The 24,996-nt window shown below is 35.0% G+C and overlaps 1 protein-coding gene across 5 annotated transcripts in view; it reads right to left on the bottom strand.

Moving 5' to 3' along the window:
* The window catches only part of CDH18 (cadherin 18), a 624,577-nt gene that overhangs the window by 48,842 nt on the left and 550,739 nt on the right, over positions 1-24,996 (bottom strand). For all 5 annotated transcript variants that reach the window (XM_081131289.1, XM_081131291.1, XM_081131293.1 and 2 more), the window contains one exon: positions 10,888-11,075. In XM_081131289.1, coding sequence (XP_080987415.1) covers positions 10,888-11,075 — 188 coding nt within the window. The remainder of the gene's footprint in view (positions 1-10,887; positions 11,076-24,996) is intronic.

A 24,996-nucleotide genomic window follows, 5' to 3' on the forward strand; every position in this document is an offset into this window, starting at 1 on the left:
GACTCCTCAAGTAACATTTTTCTATCTCCTTGCCTACCTAACCTACATTATTAATTTTAAAAACAGTTGCTACTAATGTGTTAAATTTTAAAGACAGATTTTTTTTTTTGCATTTTGCATTTAAATTTTATCATATCATTGATTTGCATCTATCATCATCTTATTTTTTACCTTGCTGGTTTTAAACTTCATATTGTATTTTTAAGTTCTCAATTCAATAACATTTTCTTGGAATTTTAGCAAAAAAATTTATAGACTTTTGAATTTCATTTTTGTTTTGTTTTTCATTTATTTGCTCTTTTATTAGTAATAGTATTTCATGTATTTGTTATTTTAGTTTACTATATCATATTATGGTATAATCAACTTTGTTCTTTAAAATATAGTCTTTTTATCTGTTTCATTTATTTTTTAGCTTTGAGTTTTTACTAATATTATAATCTTTTTAGTGTTTTCTTTTTTAAAAAAATATTATCCAAACAATATTTATTTTTCTTCTATTAATAATATACACATAGCTCATGGACAGGCAATAGTGCAGAGAAGGCCTGGGGAGGGGGCAGAGTGGGGGGGAGGGGGTTAAAGGGGGGGGAAAGGGGACATCTGTAATACTTTCAACAATAAAGATAAGTGAAAAAAATAATACATGTCAAGAATCATAAATTTCACTTAGCATACAACAGTGAATAAGTCAGTATGATGTTTTATCCCAAAGAATATATGGCCTAATATAGGATATAAAATACTAAACAGACACTTACAGCACTGTGTATTTAGTGCCATAAGACTGGGCACTATGGAAATTAATAACAAAGATACAAACCTAGGTGCACAGAAACAGCTAGGTAACGTTTCTAAGGGGAAATGCCTTTTTAGATAAAAATTGAATGTTTGGAAAGTGTTAAACATAGTGCACATAATTGGCTCTGCAACCTAAAGCGAGCTCAGATTTATGAGCTTAGAAAATCGAGCTCGATGTCAAAAGTCTCCATGGCGATGTCGGTGCAGGTGATCCGAGGACCAGCCTTTTAATTCGAGCCCGGGGGAGTGCTCACTGATGCCAAACTTCCTCATTAATATCGATAAGCAGCGGCCGACGAGATGGTTTTTCATCTTATTTCTGCCACTGCTTCTGCAGCAGCTGGCTTCAATCTCAAAGCCTTTTCTCTTGGCAAGATCTGAGAGGATCACTCCCCGTGGAGGGACCCGACACCCTCCTTCCCCCGAGGGACAAGGAGAGGCTGATTCGAAGGAGAAGCCTTAAGGAGCATTAGAAAGAGAAAAATTAGCCCTGCGGACGTGTCTTCTCCTTACCTCTTCTGAGCTGCCCTGAATAAGCGGCCTGCCCAGAGCCTGGTGATTGCACAGAAGGAAACATTTCCCAACTGGATATTAAGAAACTAGAACCTAGAAAACTTCTCAGATGTTGAGGCAATGGATGAGACTGGGCCACTACAATATTTTATAAGTCTTTGAAAGACAAAATAAAAAAATTAAAAATCTTAAAAACCCAAGTTCTCTAAAGTGGATCACATATACAACACATACGCATTTACATGTGATGGATTATGTATTTTGGATGTGCATATTGTAAAGGAATGTTCGCTGATTCTGCAGTTTGTGACCCATCAGTAGGAGTCATTTTCTTGTGAGAGATTTAAACTAGAAATGAATTGACGAAGTAATTAACGTCCATCTTGGCTGGGAGTTGCATAAGGTCAGTCTGGACTCACAGATCTCCTGTATTTTTTTTTCTGGACTCCTCTCTCCTTAACATTAGTGAATGAGAATCTCTCTTTGATTAATTCAATAAATCTTACCCAAATTTAAATAACCTTTTCTAGAAATGATACAGGCTTGCTGCCTATCAGGAATTGGGTGGATGGAACTTAGTGCGGTTCTAGAATATACTCTCAGGTGTACTTATTTGGCATATCATAATTTCTATGTATTCTTTTTCTAGAAATTTTGCAATTTTGCTGTGCATTTTTTCTTTAATTGGCATTTTATTAAAGAAAAGGTTGCTGTTGGGATTGTTAAGTGTTCAAGTTGAGTCATGTTTTGTTGCTGTTGTTTTCTGGGTCCTTTTCATTAATTTTTCATTATATTGCATCTGAAGGAGAACTATTATCTGTACTATTTTGACTTTGGGGCATTTATTGAGATATTTTTTGAAGAGTACATTTGGTTAATATTGTTACACGTTCCCTGGACACTTGAAATTAAAGATATATCTTCAGAATAAAGAGATTAATACATATCAACCTCCTTATTGTTATTGAATTATTGTCACTTTTAAAACACTTTGTCATGGATTGCAATAAGTGTCATAGCCTCCTTCTACCTGCCTGGCCCTATACATAGCTCCCTGTGTACACCGTGGTACAGTATTCGTGTATTATAATATTTGCATATTGTTTTAATGTTTTGCTAACATGCTACATACATATTTACCTTTCTTACATACGCAATGTGCACTGTAAAGTGTCTGTCTCCGTATGGTTTTGTTTGGACTCCACCATGCTGGGCTAACATCACATCTCTTACTGTCCTTCTTATTTATGCTGTTATTCTTTCATTTTAATTTCATTTTTTTGTTTGAGGTATCTCTGCTTCTGTTGAATAAAGTTCTTTTATTTTTGTTATTTGAAAAGGTTTGTGTTTTTCTTCTGGTGACAATGTTTATGCTTTAATTAAATTAAGGTATTATGCATATTCTGTATAATTAATAGCACCCCACATAAAGCAGTGATTAAAAATATTTATATTTTCTCCCATTTCCCTTACGTTGTTTTGATCTTTGCACTGTTAGCATCTAATATTTGATTTATTGGCACTGACATATTTTTTGGCTTCTAGCTAGCACTACTTAAGCAATCTGAGTTTATTTCACTTGTGTCCTATTTTCTTATAATAAGAGCCATTGTTTCTACATTTTAAAAACACATGTTGTTTACAGTTTAATCCATCACTCTGGTCCCGATGTCTATTGTACTCAGTTTTCTGGCTGTTTTCCTTTTGTTCCCACAGCTATTTTCGTTTAATAATGTATTCCTCAAGACAATGTTTCCCCATATTTTAATGTTCAAAATTGCTTGCCTGTAATCTTCATACTCGAAGGACAACGTAGTAAGATATAAAGCCCTTAACTCACATTTATTTTCTTAAGTATCTCTATATACTGTTCCATGCATGCTTAAAAGTAATCTCCCATACAAAGATTTCCTTGACCCTCTTTCATTTACTTAATAACTAAACCTTTATCATTAGCACTTGACATCATGTATTATAACTATGTTTCATGTGTTCTCAGGTTTCCCTAAGAGAAAGAGTATTATCTAATTCATCTTTGGATTTCGGGTACCTGGCATAATTTCTAGTAGATGGTGGGTGCCTAATAGCTCTTCCTTAATCTTAAATCTAACTGTTTAGCATATAGAAAAGTGCTCTAGCATGGTTTACATTTGAAGAATGGAAAATTCTATAGTATTTTAAAAATATGTATAGTTTACACCTATCTGTAATCCAAACAATTAACATACATTAACTCATATAATCATCACAGCACCTCTGTGAGATGTAACTGTTTCCCATTTACAAATGAGGAAACCAAGGCACAGAAAAGTTAACAAACTTGCACAGGGCAACAGACAGGTAGTGGTATATTTGGGATTTAAACTCAGGCACTGAGACTCTATGGGCAGTTCCCTTAAGTACTATGTTATATTGCCTAAAATTTAACACATAAATAATGTAATGTAACATTCACACTTGATGACTAAGGATGAACATAGTTTTAGTGGAATATAATGTCCTCACTATTAAAAAATACATTCATGCATCATCTTTCCAAGTATTTACAATAGCATTGAAAATGAACTGGTAACTTCCTTAATTCCAATTTCATTAATTCATATTACCAGAACTTTGAGTATCTTTACAATGTCCTTAACTCACAGACTCACAGAGCTAAGTAACTGAAATGCTTTTTATGCAAAATTCTTGATCAACTCTGTCCCTATGAGAAGTGCTTCCCCAGTCACTGGGGCTTCCCTTCCCTTTCTTTAGTTACTGCTCAATATCCTAATGTAGTTCACTGTCAGTGAGTTAACTCCAATTTTCATCTTAAATTTTACTTTTTTAATTTAATCCTATTACTCTTAGTAATTACTTTTACATATCATTGCTCTTTCTAACATATAAAACAATATATTTTCCTCTTTAATATTAACATGTTTAATACTACAGTAGATAGTTATTTTCTTTCCCATCATTTTCCAGCCAGCTCTACATATTAAGGGCTTTTTAATTGTTTCTCAGTGATCACTCCTACTATTCATTAAGTCTCACTAGTATATTCCTCCTCTGGAACTACTAACCATCATAAAAGGATACTGAAAACAGCAATAAGCCAAGTCATTCTATTACAAAAGTCGTTTTGGAGTTCAATAAGGTTCTAACATTCCGATTTCCTAAATACTAAGAGACTTCTTTTGACCTATTTTTGTTCCAATTTCTATATTGCACCAACGCTTTCTTGTTATAAATTTCTCTATGCAGAAGAGTGTAATCTTCATTCAATATATATAATTCCAAAGATATCAATAAAAATAAATATTACATTAATTTTTTGTTTGCTTACTGTCATTTGAAGACTGGGAAAATAAAAAGATTTTATTACAAACAACAAATACACACACATACATATAAAGTATATTTCTATACTGCATATTATTTACATATAATTAAATACAAGCCCATATATATGTGTGTATATGTATATTGATATATACCCCCATAGGTGAAGACTCACTGGTAACCCATGAATATGAATAGCTTAACTCATCAGGATATTTCAACTATCATTTTTTCCACCCAGTGCATAACTTGTAATGTAGGCATATATTAACTTCAATTAACTTCAGGGTAGTTTCAACTGGTCTGTCACTCCAGGCTCATGACCATGCCAAGAGATGAACAGTGAGAACAGAAGTTATCCAATAGCAGTTCTCTGTCAGAAGTTATTACAAACACAGTCATAAATTTCACTGAATTCAAACTTGGATTCTTCTCTCTTTAGCATCTGGCTGAGCAGGAGAATGACTTTCTAGATATTAGAACCATATAAGAATAAAAATACCAAGTTGGCTGAGTTTTTTTGTGTGTGTGTTTTTTTTAATATATCTTTATTGATTTCAGAGAGAGGAAAGGAGAGGGAGAGAGAGAGATAGAAACATCAATGATGAGAGAGTCATTGATCCGCTGCAGCCTGCAACCCAGGCATGTGCCCTGACTGGGAATCGAACCCTGATTGCCTGGATCCTAGGTCCATGCTTGACCACTGAGCCATGCCCAGCTGGGCTGGCTGAGTTTCTTTATAATAAAAATCCCTAATGAATATTCAGTTTTTGTGAATAGTTCATTAGAATTAGAAACCTATATTTTCTTATGTACAAAGTGCTCATGCATTTGCCTGTATGTGTATTTACAATGGGCTGGAATGTCTTGTTTATTGCTCTTTGTAGTTTATGGCCCCAAAACTTTACAATTCCACGGCAAAGAACAGCCTGACTCTTTGTCACACAATGGCAGGCAAAGTAATGACACCAAAAAATCAAAGAAACACAATCCACACACACCAAAATGTGGTTATTTGGAATAGGCATAGTATGGTTATAGTGAAACATGTTTTACTTTTTTCCCCCTCTCAGGATTAACTTAAACTTTTAAAATACACTTTTACAAGTTACTATGTTTATTCATCCTCCATCTCAATGGGTCGTTTGTTAATGAAATAGTATAACGTATAATATAATTTTTATATAATATAGAGTATAAAAAATACAAGCGCCTGGTTACAAAAAATGTTTAACAACTATTACAGGCAGGGACACATTTGCAGCACAGATGGGTATACATTCATGGGAATCACCGGTGCATTCACAGTAAATTAACCAGAATGTGTCCTTCCTACTTATCAGACCTGGCAAATTTAAGAGAAAGATGGGATTGCTCTGCTTTATACTGTAAATAGTGAAAAACAGGAAAGATAATCCAAAGGAGAATATTTGTGACTGAAGAATACCTAAAAATGTTGTACTACAAAGACAATATTTAACTTGAACTTTGAGAAAGAAATATTTTTTACAAAAGAAGGGAGGTAGATTACTAAGAAACATGAATGACAATCTGTGCATGTGATACAATATAATACAAGAGGATGTTTCATCCTTTGTGTGCTTCAGGTGAATTAGGTAACATGAAATAAAGGAGGGCAGCTATATAACAACATGGAGTGGTCTGGAAACTATACTTAAAATTCGGTGCAAATACAGGAAGAAGGGAAGACAGGAACAAAGGTAGATATTGAGCTATTATTGTAATTATTAACCAGACCCAACTTAAAGCCTCTTTTCAGCTTATTTTATCTGTTTTTAGTAACCACCTTGTAAAGGGCTTACATAAGAAAACTGAAGATTAAAAGACTTGAGATAATAGATCTCTTAAACGGCAGGGCCAAAATTTGTATTTCATCTGACAGTAAGAGCATGTTTTCCACCACCCTTCATTGATTTGAAAACAAATTTAAGATTGTTTGGTTTAAATCAGTAGGTATGGTATATGCAATTAAAGAGCCTTAACAAAAGAAATGTTAATTCATTAAGAGCAAATAGGGTTGGTGCCTTGAATTAAAAAAAAAAAAAAAAAAAGGGAACAATTTTATAAAGAGTGAAAATTGATATAAAGAGCCCAAGAAAAGATTCTGAGTCAGGCGGCTAAGAAGCAGCACATCCCTGGCTAGAGGCTTCTGTCAGAGGGAAGAGTGCATCCACGGAAATTCATTCTTATCACTTTCCCCTTGCCACCCAGTCAGGCTCCATTAAACAATGAATGAAAGTTATCAAAGTGTATTTACAAGGCGCCATACCATGGACCAGTGAATTTAACTTGCAATTTTCTGATGAAGGATGGCATGGGCAGGAATGTGCCGATGCTCCTGCAAACTGATTTAGGGAGCGCTGCGGGTTTTGATCTTGGGGGAGATTACCTGCTCGGCCTGCTGGCCAACGTGAGCTGCTTTAGAGATTAAATAAGGAACAGGTTTTAACAGACCTTAATCCATTTCCTGCCATCTGAATCAGTACCGCTTAAAGGTTAAAAGCCACTGAGTTAGACAGTTTAGTTTTTAAGTTGCTATTATTTACAACATAAAACATAGCAATCAAGTCACTCTGAGATTGATAATGCTAATCTGAAAGACCAAAAAATTAGATGAATGCGAACAGTAATGTATCTTAGAGGAAGTCCAGACTGCATTAGAGAACACATTCAGGGGGGAAAAGTGAAAGACAAACTGAATTCATTAATTGTCGAGATGATTTTTAGTACATCATCATCACCCTTTATACAGGTGAAATGATTCTTATCTTGAAAATACCTATTTTGCGTGTGTGCAATATAGAATGAAGAATGCACACACATATACATATATCAATTTCCCTTAATTTTTTGCAAATAATGTCAGATTAAGTGAGGCCATTCAGAGTGGTAAGGTCTTCACTGTCTTAATCCTACAATGAATACTTGTACTCAATGGTATATTCAAATCATTTACCATCGCCTTCAGTTTTTGCAAATATAATGTAACTTCCTACTTTTTAAAGACAAAATACTCAACAGCCAAGGACTCCCCCCCCCCGCCCACATACACATGCACACTCAGGCTGTATCACTACAAACTTATCTGCAACCGTTTTCGTCTCCCTTCTGTTTGATTTTCTCAGGGGATACGGCAGAGCACCATGGGTTCTTTCTTTCCACCTGTGGTCAGGATTCTAAACAAGGCCACCTTCGCTCTAGTTCATCTTTTAAAATCAATTAGCCCTTCGTTAGCATCCTCAGTTTCTTGTTTCTACTGCCCTTTTACCTATCTGCATAGAAACACACTTCCGGCCCTTCCATTTACAACTGAAATCTCCATTCATCACGGCCTCATTGATTCGCTTCAGAACTTTCCTCTCCCATCTCGCAATACTGCAAAGATTCCCAGAGGACGGTGTGTGTCTCCTTTTGTCTCCATTTCCTTGAGTCACATTTTCTCTCCGGCACACCGAGACTGTCCTCCTCTCCACCGTAGCTAATAATAATATGTGTTTTCTCCAACCAAGTATGTAAAAGAAGTAATAGTTCAGACTCTGAAGATGACTCCCAAGGTCAGTTTTCTATTGATGAATTTCTACTTGGCTACAATTATTTTTTTTTATCTCCCCATGATTTCATTTCTTTAGATGTGATTCAGTTTATTTATTTTTTTATTTGTGAGGATAATAACATGCTCTGTATTATAATGTCCTGGTGAGAGTGAAAGGGATGGTAATAGGTCTATTGTCTCAATGAGTCAAGACAGGCAAAGTGCTTAAAATCTGTCCTGACAAAAAGAAAACACTCAACAAGTATTTGTTGCTGTAACTCTATTGTGTTGAAAATGGTGCTAATGGCGATGCTGAGGATGAGGGTTTGAAAACCGCTAGTGACAAGCACCCTGTCTTCCCTTTTACCAAACGCAATGAATATTTATAACCTTAAATTGATTTAAATTTCTAGAATATTCACAATTTTAATCAACCACTATCTTCCTCCTACACAGCCGCCCTTTGGAACGGTCAATGCAAAAAACTATCTCCAGGTTTTTGACATTTTCTTCCAAGACTCTATTTCTCTTCTGCATTCTACTTGGTTCTTAAATGTTGGTGTTGTATTCATGTTTCCTAGGATTCGGAGTTTTTATTTCAGAAAAAATAAGCCCATTTACCTGAATTTACCTGGGTAAAGACCATCCAAGGAATGAAAAGCAGGCAATACTCTCATCTTTTTATCCAAATTTCCACCCATCTCTTACTCTGATACTTATTGAATGTATATGCTGTGTCGGAAAACATGCTAGATGTTGAGAAGAGTAAAAAAACAGTCTTTTCCCCATGAAGCTGACATCAACATTTAGGAAGAAATACTGACATCACATGAGAACAGCTTGGGAAATGTCAATGGCTCCTATGTGCCCTTGTACCTACTGACTTAATCACTCACTCTCCCTGCTCCAGAGTGAGCAATATTATTTGATTCCTTAGTGAGCCATGTTCCACCCACCTCAGGCTCTCGGTACTTTTTCTTTGCTCTGTCTGGAGCTCATTCTTACTCTCTTTACCTATAACTCGTAAATTTCTCTCAATTCCCTGTTCAACCCATTGCTGACTATCAGACAGGATCAACTATTCTAGATTTTCCCCCCAACGCCTTTGGATAACTCTCCTTCATAGAAAAGGTGTTCTTATTGATGTAGGAATGAATGTGATATTTGATTAATGCCTGTCTACTTCCATGGATTGAAAGCTCTCCTCAGGCACAGACACAGTCTGACTGCTCACCCTCGCATGGCTCATGCCGAACACAGCAACTGGCACAGTAAAGGCACTCAAATTACATATAGCTAAATAAAGATGTAAAATGGACACTTTTATCACATTTTTGACGCAGGTTTAACAATTTCAGGAAAGAAAGGCTAAAATTAGGAAACATTTTAAGTAATGATATACTTTACATAGACCACTGATGGCTACCGCTCTATAGGTATTTGCACACTTTAAGTCCTACTTAGTAGGCGGCTTGTGTAGCATCCAGAAAACAACCTAATCTTGAATTTTAAATCAATATAAAATTGTGATTACTGGAAGAAATAATAAGATTTTATATAGTGCAAATAGAAAAGTATATATCTATGATAGGTAGATCATTAGATTCATGTTAATATCTACAATAGCACATGAGGGTAAAATTTCTTAGCCAGTGATCTGTATAATAATCTGGAATACTCGTTTAAAAGGCCAATTCCGTCCTGCCTGGTGTGGCTCTGTTGGATGGCGCGTTGCCCTGTGCACTGAAAGACTGGGGGCTGGATTCCCAGTCAGGGCTCATAACCAGGTTGAGGGTTCAATCCTGGATCAGGGTGCACATGGGAGGCCACAGATCCATGTTTCTCTCTCACATCAATGTCTCTCTCTCTCTCCTTCTCCCTTCCTCTCCCTCTAAAATCAACAAAAAAACATATCCTTGGGTAAGGATTAAAAAAAATAATAATATATAAAATAAATAAATAAAAAGGCCAATTCCCTGGCCCCACCCACTCCAGTGTTTCTGAATCAAAATATGTGATGGTTAGAGCCTAGGCATCTGAATATGAATAGACTTTTAAGCTGAAATAATTAAACGCTTAAAGAATGAGATACACTGCACCAGTAGTTACATTTAAATAGTTTTTTGTGGGGGGTTTTTGGGTAATTTTATGAGTTCCACTTCATTTTTATAAGGATATAAGCATTATGTACTCTTAAAAGCAAAAAGCAACAGATTCCGCCCAATGACAGATTCTTATGAATAAAAAAGAATGGGGGATAAGGTTATTGGTTTCACCAAAGCTGCCTTGATGGAACCATGACCATCAAGTAAAAACCCATATCCTAAGGATTGTTATCTAACATGGTAAAGTTTTACATTAGTTAGAATGTAAATGTTACCAGATTACTACCATATAGAGTAATGATATTAATAGAGCTGATGCTGATGATAAATCTGTTCTCTAAGAACAAAAATGAGGAGGCACATTCACGGTGTATACCATGCCAGATCTTTTCAACATACAAAATATAATTTCTAAGAGAGTATCCCAAGAGTCAGTCACAATGTTGCATAACTAAAATGTAATTACATTTTAAAGAGGAAATATCTTATCATCAATGACCTGACAATATGGATTATTTATACCTCTGCTAAATTCCCATTCATAGAAAAATGAGTGAGTTGCCCAAACCACTAACAGTATATTCATTTTACCTTCTTTAAGGAAAGGATCCCTTCTCTGGTCTCTTTGTCTGTGGAGATGGAGAATATCCCAATACCATCACCATTAATGATGGAGTATGTCATGTCAGCGTTTGAACCAGTATCTGCGTCATTTGCCTTGATTTTCCCAACAGCTGAACCAACTTGGGCTGACTCAGGAACATACAGTTGATAGTGCTCTGAAAAACATTTTACATTAAACATTTTGATGATAGTATTTATATTTTACAAGAAAAATACATTAAAATATTTAGAAAATATATTTAAATGAGCATTAAATTGAGTAATGCATAAAATGAAGTTGTTTTCAAGTTTTAAATTTTAGTATACTACTTAGTAATGCAATACTAGACTTATATAAACTTTAACATATATGCAAAATAGCCTACATATAAAGAATTTGTAGATATCTGAATTAAAATATTTTATCAGCTCTACACCCATAAACAACAGAAAAATAGATGAGGGAGGTCAAATTTGCATTTTCATGTTGAGCGAAACTGTAGTGTAATCCCCACTCTTGCTCCAGATAGCATGTAAAATTCAAAGTGAAAACAAAAAAGAATATAGCCTACATGTGAATATGATTTTTATTTTGAGCAATAAACTAAAATTTTGTGAAATGTATAAGCCATGGCAAAGAAATACAGTAAATATTTTTATACACTTATTTACCAAAAATTCCCAGTCAGCTTCTAAAATGAATTTAAATTTTATAATAAAGTCAAAATAAAAAAAGAAAACTGAAGAGGGAACCCAGGAGTAAATCCATGCACATCAAGTCAACCGATCTTTGATGAGAGTGCCAACAGTAAACAATGTGGAAAGGATAATGTCTTCATCAAATGGTATTGGGAAAACTACACATGCACAGGCAAAAAATAAAATCGGATCTCTGCCTTAGGTTATATACAAAAATCAACTCCAAAGGAAATAACAACTTACATGTAAGACCTGAAAATGTTAAATTCCTAAATGAAAACATAGGGAAACATCTTCTTGACACTGTTTGTAGCAACAATGTTTTGGATGTGACACCAAAGGCACAGGGAGCAAAAGCAAAAACAGGTAAGTAGGACTACAGCAAACTAAAGTAAGACCGCTCAGCAAAGGAGAGAGTCCGCAGAATGAAAAGGAACCTACACAATGGGACAAAATATTTAAAAATCATTAATATAATAAGGGATCAATATCCAGAAGATTAAGGAACTTACACAACTCAGTAACACAAAAAGAACTGATCAAAAAATGGGCGAAGGAGCCGAATAGGCAGTTTTCAAAAGAAGACTTCCGGACAGCCAACAGGCACATGAAAATATGCTTAACACCACTGATCATCAGGAAAATGAAAATCAAGTAACAATGAGATATCATCTCACACCTGCCAGAATGGTTATTACCAAAAAGACAAAGACAACAAGTGTTGGCCGGATGTGGGGAAAAGGAAACCCTTGTGCGTTGTTGCTGGGAATGTAAGTTGGTTCAGCCACAGTGGAAAACAGCGTGGAGGTGTCTCAAAAAATTAAAAGTAGAACTACCATGTGATCATAATCCACTTTCCGGTGTACCCCAAAGAACTAAAATTAAGATCCCACAGAGATGTCTGTATTCCCATGTTCACACAGCATTATTCACACTGGCCAAGGTAGAGAAACAACCTGTGTCCTCAGTAGATGAAGGCGTGAAGATAGTGACAAGGACTCTCTCTATAAGATAAAAAAATACTAACAATTTGTATAATACGACCTCTGAGTGCATATTATATATGGCACAAAGGGAGTATTCTAGCTAGAGAATTATAGGATTAGTAGAAGGGGAAATCAGAAACAGAGACACTATGATAAATGTAAATGAACTCAAAGAGCTTAAGACGTTTCTGATCATAAAGATTATTAAAATATAAAAATAGAACCTGCTAGAGCAGAAAGCATATTCTGAAGAGCCTAGCATGCATCTAATGCTTAAACATTTGTGTTTAACATAAATATAATATCTACATCTACTTTTGTAACTTTAACCTTCAATGTAATTCATTTATGCCCTATCACATTTTAGTATACTGTGATTAACAATGGAAGAAAATGCATAAAATTATCCTAAAATAAAAAATTATACCAAACTTACTCTACATACCAGTTCTAACAGAAACAACATGCCAGTACCAACCATGAAGATATAAAAATATGGTATAAAATTACCTTTAAAACTTCTGATACCTGAGAAACAACAGTCCACAAATGAGGTATTACCATCCTTGAATTATAATAATAATATATAAACTTGCATTTACCTGTTAATCTATGAGAATTGGCATTTTCTATGGGACTGAAAAACACAGGGGAGAAACTTTACAGGGTATAATCAAAACAAATTTAGAAATCTTTGACTAATAGCCTGCAGTTTTGTTAGTACTATTAATTCATTCACATAGAGTCAGTTTGTTACTCAGGAAAAAATGCACTTTTATTTAAATAAGATTAATAAAGGTTGCACGTAATAGGATATTAATATACATGCCAAATGACCTTTTATTTTTCCATAATATTTTTACTCTATATTCTATAATTACTCTCTGGGGGGAAAAACACTAAAAAAACCCCACCAATCTAAATAATTTTATGGTACAATCGAGTCAGCACTCCTACTATTGCCAATAGAGTCCTTCAGAGTACTCTGAGTTCAAAGGACGGTCATGCAATGTGTTATACCATTTTCAAGAGGATTCAAGTGGGTTAAAAAACCACCTACACTGCAATTGCACACACACACATAAACATATATACCCACACATATTATTTATACAACTATATATTATAGGTGTGTGTTACATAGTATCTCCACCCATGTATTAGCTTGAGACAGAGAGGAAGAGAGAAATAGGGGGACAGAGAGACAAAGACATCATGTATTCAATTCTCAGAGATACATTTTATAATTGGGTTTGTAAGAGCAGATCTTAATTCTCCCTCTTGAAATTAATGGATGAGCTTTCCTGCTTCCCTCCCTTTTCTTAGAGCACTTACTAGAGAAAAGTTATTGTTTTAATAGTTACCAATAATGGAAGGATATTATATCTGGATTGTGTAGCAGTGAAGAATCAGTGGAAAAAATCCTTCATAGTAAAATAAATGGTTGTTTTGTTGAAGACTGAAGTAGGTAACTGTCTGATGTAAAATTATGTGATACAAAGACTCCTTCCAAACCAACCGAAGTGTCCATATTTGCATCACTATATATTGTGAGATGGGGACATATTTTGTCAGAGAGGAAAACTACAATTGGCCACCTGATTTACTGCTGTTAGACAGGCTCTTTCCCTGCATCCATACGTTTAGGATTTAATTTTCTGTTTATAATAAACAAATATCATTAGAATGTGTTTAGTTCTAGATGGTGTTTTCAATTAAAATACAGAGCAATAACTTAGTCTGAGTTCTGAATCTTTTTTCTTTCAGCCACAATAGTTTTCTTTCAAAATGTTTATTTCTTTGTTGTTTTTGTTTATAAAGGTAAGTTTACATTTCACAATTTTGCTCTCTACCACTCCCACATATATTTACTTGCTTGTTGTATAGAGGTTTTTCTCTTGTTCTCTACTTTCATTTTTATTTCATTGTTTCTATATTATTATTACTTCTTTTGATTTTTATTGCTGTCATGACTGATCCTAATTATTTTCAGTTTTCCAGAACTCCTAATTTATTTCTACATCTCCTTTTCACATCATTATATCTTCTTAAAATCATTTTAACACAAATGTATGTATGGAAGAAACTTCAATCTTTCTTGTTTTTAATTTAATTTATTTTCCATCACTCTATACCTTCTCCCACCTCCATCAACCCCCCACCCAACCAGCGATCACCACACCGTTGTCCCTGTCAATGAGTTCTTGCTCTTTTTTTTCTCTTTTGTTCGATCTTTCAATCCCCCTGCTCCCCCTGACAGTTTGTTTGGCTCAAATGAGCTCATAAAAATTCTTATAGGTTTGAATGTTTTCTTACATTGACAATCCTAATGTGGGAGATAAAAAATGGATAAGGTATATGATAAAAATATGAAATACACTGCATAGTGATCCTGCTAAGGATAACAGATCTAACGTGTTTATTAATCAGCCGTTTATGTGTGGACAAATCCCCAAAATATCTCAGTAGCTAACAACAAATATTCGATTCTATCTTGTGGTAGATGAGAACCGTGATTAAGCTACAGCTACGACTCTGCGAGGATGGGCTCAGTTCCAAGTGAATTTTCACTCTAGAATATGAGCAGAAAAAGCCCTCCTTGGAAGGGCACAGAATATAACCCCTGAAGTCCATTTAAAGCTTCTTTTCAAATAGGGCTCAGGCCATGTCTGCTCATATTCCATGGGCCACACAAAGTCAGTGGCAGAGCCCAAGGTTAAAGTAGCAGGGACATGTACACCCCTACAGAAAAGTATGATGAGAGAGGGGAAGGGCAAACAATCGTGGATAAATGGTACAATCTGTTCGCACTCCGCTTTCCAGTTGCAAATATCTGTTCTCCTCTCACAGGTAAAATTCCACGCATGGGATGCGTGATACCCCACGTATCTTTAAACCACGGCATCAGGCTTGCCGTGTAGGTGCACTTCACACACCACCCGACCATATGGGGCTACAGGGTCTGTGGGAAGAAGACTCACAGCTCCATCAGAAGCAAGTACACGCGAGGCCCTGAGCCCTAAGTGGTGCACTGCGTGCCCCGCGGGCTTCCTGGGCGCTGCCGGGAAGCTCCAGGGGAGGGGAGAGTGCTCTGCATTTTCCGGGCCAGGGAGACAGGCCCCTAGGCGGCCACGTAACCGTGGAAGCTCTCCAGCGGCCCAAGTGGTTTTGATAGAAAAAAGGAGATATGGGGGTTCTTGGGCCCGTGCAGCATATAGTCTCTTGAATTACGTCTCACCTACGGAGAGCTGTTTCATGCACTCCTGAAATCAATATTTGGGTCCCCTACAGCATCTCTCCTCACTCTTCTAAATTTAAGTTCCTATCTCAGATTAGATTCTTAATTTTTGTCAAAGCAAAAATACTGATCATTTAAAAACCTAAATTTATTTTCTTGTTTTGGGTTTTTTTTTTTTCTGAATTGTCATGAAGGCTGGTTCACGCTTGGCCATCATTAAATACTGTTGTGGATGCCACCGAACAGTCCACTTAACAACGGTTAAGATGGTAAGTTTTGTGTGATGTTCCTGTTGTCACAGTAAAAGTTAAGTAAGATTAGGAAGTGGACAACTGGTATTTGAATCTTTCTTCGGAATGGGGAAAAAAATTAAGATACCACAAATGCTGCGAATCCACAATGATGGGGAGAACTGATAAGACACGAGAAATATATATTACTACAAAAACGTGTAACTGTCTTCAATATGTTAACTTTGCTCTGGTTCTCTGCACATGAAGGTAAGATATGAGGTGGTAAAATGGGCATCATTGAATTTTAGACATCAAATTATTTATAGGATATCAGTAAATCCCCTTTCCCTTGGTTTGACTATATACGAATCGTTTCTGCTAGAGTCTACCTCATTAGGAAGTTTTAAAGAGACCTTCAAATAGTGCTAATATTACCTATTTTGGTTTTAATACCACGTAATTGTGCATAGCATAAAGATACAAATATCATTATTTCATGTTTTTGTTTCTGACTGTGCTACATTGTTACTTGCTAGATATGATCCTTTTTACATAATTTCTTAGAACGCACGATAAAATGCTAATGATTAGCTGAAGTACATTAAAAAAAGGAAGACTTGGGTGAGAGTAATAAAAGGGCATTTTGCTCAATGAAGCTTGTGCCCCTTAATGCATGTTTTCCCCAGGACAGTATTGATTCTAATTGCTTTTTAAAAGCCCTGTGTCCTTGCTTCAGGAATTTTGCCAGGTGAGCAAATAAGTCATTCCCTAAGATCAACCCAGGCCACAGCCTTCAAAACCTGTAATTAACCTGATCATTACATTTATTGTGACTAATTAATATTTTTATTACATGGATAGTATTTACTTTGGAAAGTGACTAGCTGTATGTAAGATAGGTATTTATTTATAGATTCTGGGAGGAAATTGACTGACACGTAAATGGTTAAATACTATATAATATATGAATTTTGTTGGTTGACTGATATTAATAAGATTAACCAGAGAGTTTCTAAATCTCTCTTTTAAGTTATTTTATACAGATAGTTTACACTGGAAATGCTACTGTGAAATTAGGAAATAGGCACACAAGGAACTGGAAATTTTCCTTCATCTAAGAAAATTATATTGAATATTAATCATTAAACATTACTTTAAGCTCTGCTGCAATGTTTTAAAACATCAATAAAGTAAATGACAAGTGCCACAGTTATTTGAATGCCACACAATTGTCCAATATGAGAATCTTCACTACACTCTAAAATAATATCTTTAAAATTCCTTAACCTACTACAATTATAGCAAAACTGATAATCCTATGAAAAAATTTTTCTTCAAAGTAAAGATACAGTGGGTCACTTGTGAATATTCTCTCACTCTTTACCATAAACATGACTCAAAGACTTAAAAGATGGTAAATTTATAAATTATAATTGAAAATAATTTGTACTATTTTCAGCATTCTGTGAAGAATTAAAAATTGATTTATAAAAACTAACTAGCAACAATCAAAGAACTTCTAAGAAATCCCTGCCTATGGCCATAAAAATAAATATCTATACAAAAAAGAGTAAGTAAAGGAAAAATAATCGATACATTTGCCATACCTTACAGCCAAACACATTTAAAACAAATCATAAAATGGTTGACATGTTATGCCTGGTAAGGTCCTAAACAGGCAACCTGAAATTATTTAAAACTATTTAACTTTAAAATTAGAAGAATGCCACAATCTTATATATTTAAAGCTATTACTTTGTCTGAAAGAATACGGTCTATAGGTGTATATATACTTGTTTCATAAAATAAATATATAATAAAAGATTCTTCAATTTGTCTTTATTTTAAATATCACCACATAATATAAACATATTTTGTCTTTATAAGGGTGAATTGAAAATATATTAGACATGCCCGGCTGGGCGTGGCTCAGCGGTTGGGCATCGACCTAGGATCCAGGCGATCAGGGTTCGATTCCCGGCCAGGGCACATGTCCGGGTTGCGGGCTAGCTGATCAATGACTCTCTCATCATTGATGTTTCTAGCTCTCTCTCTCCCTCTCCTTTCCTCTCTCTGAAATCAATAAAGATATATTTAAAAAATATATATATATATATTAGACAAATAATTGAGAATAAATTATTGCAATAATTTGAGAATTCCAGCTTTCTTTCAGAAGTCATACTTTCAATTTAGCCAAGTTGAATATAAAATTGATATGCTATCAATATGAGTATCTCCCATGATTTTTCAATTTAAATTTCAATGGGATTGTCTTTATACTCTGTGCATGATAGGGTGAGATATACCTGATTAAGTCTCCCATAGAATAAAACTATAAAAGCTGCACAGTATGTCAAAAATGACTGTTTCAAGTCACTGGAGGGTTTTCAATGAATAAAAGCCTGGGTGAAGTATGATCCTTGAGAGAAAGGAAGTATAACAAAATGAGTTTTATATTCACAATGACTAGCTGACACGAGAATAAAAGCACAGATAAGAGGAAATGTCAGAGAAAAGAGCCCAAAATTCAGAATTCAATTTCCCTTGTGGTAATTATAGATGCAGACACTATATCTGCACATGTGGAAACTCCAAGAAATCAAGAAATACATGAATAATTTAAGGAAAGAAGAAAAAAAAAAATGAATAAAAAATCAAATAGTGAGATGTCAACCTTAGAGAAATATAGCAGTAATTAAATTAATTATGTATGGTAGATTAAAATAAACAAAAATTGCAAACCAAACATTTAAAGAAGCATTAACCAATCCTTCGCAAACTCCCAAAAACTAGAAGAGGAGGAAACTCCTCCAAACTAATTTATTTGGGCCAGCGATACCCTGACACCAAAACAAAGCAAGAGTGCCACAAGAAAAAAAATTATAGGCCAACAGAACTGATAAAGAAAGGTGAAAAATCCTCAACAAAACAATAGCGAACTGAATTCAAAAGCACATTAAATAAATCATAAATCAAGATCAAGTGAGATTTTTTCCCAGGAATGCAAGGATGGTACAACAGATGCAAAGCAATCAATGTGATACTCCACGTTAAGAAAATAAAGAATAAAATTTAAATGATCACTTCAATAGATGCAGAAAAAGCATTTGACAACATTCAGCAGCCATTTATGATAAAAACTCTCAACAAAGCAGGCATACAGGGAATGTGCCTCAATATATTGAGAGACACACATGACAAGCCCACAACTAACATTATTCTCAATGGTAAGGAGCTGAAAGCTTTTCCTCTAAGGTGAGGAACACGACCAGAATGCCCACTCTTGCCACTTTTATTTAACATAGCATTGTAAGTACTGGCCAGAGAAATTTACCAAGAAAAATAATAACAGGCACCCAAATTGGAAAGAAGTAAGTAAAACTGTTGCTATTTGCATATGATATAATTTATATATAGGAAACCATAAGGCCTCCATCATTTAGAACTAATAAATAAATTCAGTGATATTGCAGGATACAAAATAAATACACAAAAATTTGTTGCATTCTATACACTAAACAAGCTATCAGAAAGAAAAATTAGAAAAACAATTCCGTTTATAATTGCATCAAAAATAAAACGCATAGAAATAAATTTAACCAAGGAGGTGAAAGACCTGTATACTGAAAACTACAAGACATTAAGGAAAGAAATTGAAGAAGACACAAATAAGTACATGAAAAATATTCCATGCCCATGGATTGGAAAAATTAATATTGTTAAAATGTCCATACTACCCAAAGCAAGCTACAGATTCAACGCAGTTTCTCTCAAAATTCCAATGGAATTTTTGACAAAAATAGAATAAACAATTCTAAAATTTGTATGGAACCACAAAAGACCTCGAGGAACCAAAGCAACCTTGAAAAAGTACAAAGCTGGAGGCATCACCTTCCCTAAATTTAGACTATTTTACACAGCTATTGTAATTGAAGTAGTATGGTATTGACATAAAGACAGACCTATATATCAACGGAACAGGAGAGAGATCCCAGAAATAAGTCCACACATATATGGTCGATTAATTTATGACAATGGAGCCAAAAGGAGAGTCTCTTCAATAAATGGTGTTGGGAAAATTGTACCGCCCCATACAAAAGAAGGAAACTCAGCTGCTCTCTTACACCACACATAAACACTACCTCAAATTGGATTAAAGACTTGAACATAAGTCCTGAAACCATAAAACACATAGAAGAAAACAAGCAGTAAGCTCCTTGGCATAGGCTTGGAGATTCTTTTCTGTATCTGACACCAAAAATAAAAGCAACAAAAGCAAAAATAAACAACTGGGACTACGTAAAACTAAAATGTTTCTTCAGGCCAACTGGAAACCACCTGCAGAATAAAAAGGCAACCTACTGAACAGGAGACGATGCTTGCAAATCATGTTTGATAAGGGGTTAATATCCAAACACATAAAGAACTCATACAACTCAATAACAAAAAACAATCTTATCTAAAAATGGGCAGAAGATCTGAACAGACATTTTTCTGAAGTAATACTATTCAGCCATAAAAGAGAATGAAATCTTGCCATTTGCAATGACATAGATGGACCTCGAAGGCACTATGCTAAGTGAAATAAGTCAGAAAGAGAAAGACAAACACTGTATAATCTCTCTTATATGTGGAATGTAAAAGTAAATAACACAAAACACCAACCTCATAGATACAGAGAAGAGACTGATGGTTGCCAGAGGTGAGGTGGGGGGTAGAGAAATGGGTGAAGGGCGTCAAAAGGTAATACAGTTTTAACATTTAAAATAAAAAATTAATTAAAAAAATAATCACGTATGACATCCAGCCAAAAAGTAGTACTTATATATATTTTGTTCCCTATCTTTTTATTTATTCCCTTTATTCCAGATCATTCTCTTTACTGATAGCAATGTACTTTTTCTAAAATATCCCTTCACATTTAAAAGCACTTCTTAAGAAATTATAACACCAGATTACAATAAAACAAAACAAAGGCAAATGCTAAGTGGCTTGAATAAACTTTTAAAAACTAAGAACAATGCAGTTTGAAAGTGAAATGATGAAAAACATTACACCACCCAAATATTAACTGAAAAAAAGGGAGTAAAAATTCTGCTATCACTATATTAATACCAGAAAAAATGGGCTTTAAAGAATGAACCATTATTAAGGTTAAGAGGAAAGATTTCACACTGAGATGTTTTCACGCCATGAAAGATGTCACGCCTTAATTCTGACTGTAGGAGGGGGAACAGACAATTCCAGCATCATAGTGGAGTTCATGAACGTACATCTCTCAACGGCTGACAAACAAAAATAATGTGTGGATATGGAAACTCGGGATGGCTTATGAACGAGCTCGCGCTAATTTACAATCGCAGAAAGATAACCAGGCAGCAGCAGAATTTTATCTTCTTTGAAAGTACATAGAGACACTTATCTAAATAAAGGACATGCTGTTATTTAAAGAAATCCTTACAAGTTTCAAAAGATATGCCTGTAACCATAATAAAATCAACTGCATGTCATTTTGAAAAGTACACGACAGAAACTCCGACTTGCTGGCAACTGAAACATACACTTCATGTTTTGATGGAACAAAGAAGCGGCTTTTTGTGTTTCTTTGAATTCCTCTTTCAAATAAAACACTAGTGTTCAATGTATCGTATACATTTAGATTTGTTTTTATGAAAATATGTTTCATAGTTTTATGAAAATAAAACTATGGTTCTTCCTCCAAAATATTTTGCTATCACAATATCACAACAATGTCGATATCTTCGTTAATTATATTTTCTTTTTCAGTAACATTAAAACTTGCCCAAATCAGTTAAACATCTGTCATTTTTAGTATTATGGGAAATACTGCCATCTTTTGAATTTTTAGGACCTGATCCTCCCAATATTACATTGCACTATATGAACTCCAGTCATAAGTGGGCTTGTTGGATGGCTTACAATTCTGCAATCATTTCAAGTTGTTGGGAAGTTCTGTTGGATAATCAAGTTTCTACTGTTTCATTGTGATTATCTGACATGTGTTATTCTTTCCTCAACTTGCTTACTTACCCTTACAGGGCAATTCTAAGACATATATCCTTCCATTTATGGTACAGAAAGTTTGCTTTATAAACTTTTATGTAAGGTATGGAATTTACATGCATATTTAGTTTATACAGATTAACAGGTGTCAGTGATTTTTTTTTTTTTTGCCCAAGAGTAAATTAAATAACAACTATAATATACTTATAACATAGTTAAAACCAGAGAAAGAAACAGCAAGAATCTTAAGAAGTAGAATAGCTTCCTTTCAGTGAAAGGACTAATACCGAGTAATTTTACATCTTGAGATGTTTTTCTCTGAAGGAAAACTGGGCATCGATTTGTCCTGTTTTTAAGGACTAAAGCCATAGATGGTCTGATTTCTTCTCCTTCACTGTGAGCCCTACAAGCAGCTCCTTTTTCTAACACTTTCCGGCCTACATGTAGGGATTTCCTGGAATTGAGCTGTGGCTGATCCCTTAGATGGCATGACTTTCTCCCCCACACCCTTCCTGACACTGACAGGTGACTTGCTACAACCCGGGCCTTTGTTTGCCTCGCATCCTAGGCCACCGAGTTTGCAACTCTGTGGAGGAGACTCCGTAGAGCAAACTATTCGTGCAGTTCACTGGAGCTGTCAAACACTTACTCAACGCCTATCTACTTTAAATGAAAATACAGTGCTAGCTTTAAATTACGATACAAGATATAACGAGCTGACTCACTTTCTCAGGTCACCGTAGGTCGGCAGATGAAAGACAAAGAATAAAAACACTATGGGGTCGTATATTTGCAGCATCTTGTGCTGGCTCTTTACCCTAGAATCAGTCACAGGGATGGTGAATGAGAGATGGCTCTCAGGCAGGTAAAGAGGGAAGCAAGTTAGGGCAACTATAAAAAATCACTCCTTCAGAGAGACAATTAGACCACTGGGCCCATTTGATAACTGGATATGGTCTTTCTATAAGTTGAATTATATATGAATTTGTGCTTTTTGTGGGGCTTCAGGAACACCAGTCCTCATACTACATCATTTCTTTCTCCCAGAAGTTTATGAAGTTTCCCATTATATGAGTAGCCATTTGACCAGTTATAATGCAGTGGGTAAATAAAAATGCTTTACTGCAAGCTACTCTTGTCACGGTGACACTAAATCATTCTGAAAGGAGCAGTATGTTATTGCAATATGAGTGCAAAATAAAATATCTTTTAACAAGTCAGAGCGTGTACTGACTCTGTCTCAAAGCTAAGTGCATCTTGCAGTGTGGCGGGCATGGCGTCTGTCAGCCGTTCTGCACAGGCTGTTACTGACTACAGACAGGTAGATGCCATTAGGTGTAATGGGTTCACTCAGAGGGTACACATTCATTGTTTCCTTGTCAGGTAAAATGACTGTTTTCACCACGAATGGATGCTTCCACAATAACACTGTTATTAATCAGTCACAAAGTCAGAAATGAATGTTCCTATATTCATCATTATTACAATTTTCTCTTGAATTCTAAAATCAATTTTAAGGGACTTGTAAATTTTAACTTTGTTTTATAGAGAGAAGGAGGGAGAGAGAGAGAGGGAGATGTTATATGTATTATGGCCAAGCATTTATTGAGCCCCTATCATGGAGAACTGGATTTTTTCACTAGATTAAGATGTATGATATTAATATACATCTTAAAAATAGTGATGGTAGAATCTACCTGAAAATAAGGTAGACAGAATAGTATCGTAAATTACATTAAATTTTGCATTCAGTTGAGTTTAGCATTATTGTTCATTATCTTTTTAAAAAAATACTTGAACTTCAGTTTTCTAATCCTATGAAATAATAAATAGCATTTATGTGAAAATGATATATGTGTACATGCATACTGTGTGGATAAATGATAAGCTAAATACAACAGTACACTGTACTCTGTAAAATGATTTAAATTTAATTATATGTCATGGTTTAATGTACTAGGAACCTACCTATGACTTATCATTTTCTTTCAGATATACTTTCTTCACAGGGCAAAGGCCAGTGAACCAGGTCACATAATCTTATCTCTAGAACCAATATTCTATTTTTATTTTATTTATTTATTTTAAATATATCTTTATTGATTTCAGAGAGAGGAAAGGAGAAGGAGAGAGAGAGATAGAAACATCAATGATGAGAGAGTCATTGATCGAGCCCGCAACCCGGGCATGTGCCCTGACCGGGAATCGAACCCTGGTCGCCTGGATCCTAGGTCGATGCTCAACCGCTGAGCCACGCCCGGCCGGGCTAGAACCAATATTTTAAAGTGGTTTGCGTAACTGTGAACTTGACTTGCATGTCTTTTAACAATGGTAGTTTGACGGAGTTTTTAAATTAGTCTCATTCACTCACTCATTAGTAATCATTTTTTAAGGGCTGGGCACTGACCTGAATGCTTAAGTTTACAAAGACAATTCAAGCATCATTCTTACTTAGAGGGATGCATAGTAGGCAAGGAAAAATGCATTTATGGAAATAAATATAATATGAAAGGACATGGGAAAGTGCTATGTAAGAGGAAATTAAGATTAATTAACTCTGTGGGTGTGGAGAATTCGGGGTTGAATTAAGGGTATGCAAAGTGTTACTATGTTTTAGCAACAGCAACAGGCAGTATGCCATCCTGGCTGGGTCTAGGGTACACAGAGACCAACATTAAGAGATAAAGCTGGGGAAGGCATTTAACACTGACATTCGAGGAACCATTACTGACATAGCACATTGTCTGCTTTATTACAGTTTTGAATCATGTCTAAGAAGAACATAAGGGACAGATCCCCTACAGGACTTTTATAATTAAAGATTATTCTATAAAATGTTATCCACAGTTCTGCCACATTAAAAATACTCAAATATAATTATTTCTTTCCAATTCTGAAGATGTCATAAATATCA

The sequence above is a fragment of the Miniopterus schreibersii genome (assembly GCF_964146895.1).
Source record: "Miniopterus schreibersii genome assembly, chromosome: 3".
Taxonomy (NCBI): Eukaryota; Metazoa; Chordata; class Mammalia; order Chiroptera; family Miniopteridae; genus Miniopterus; species Miniopterus schreibersii.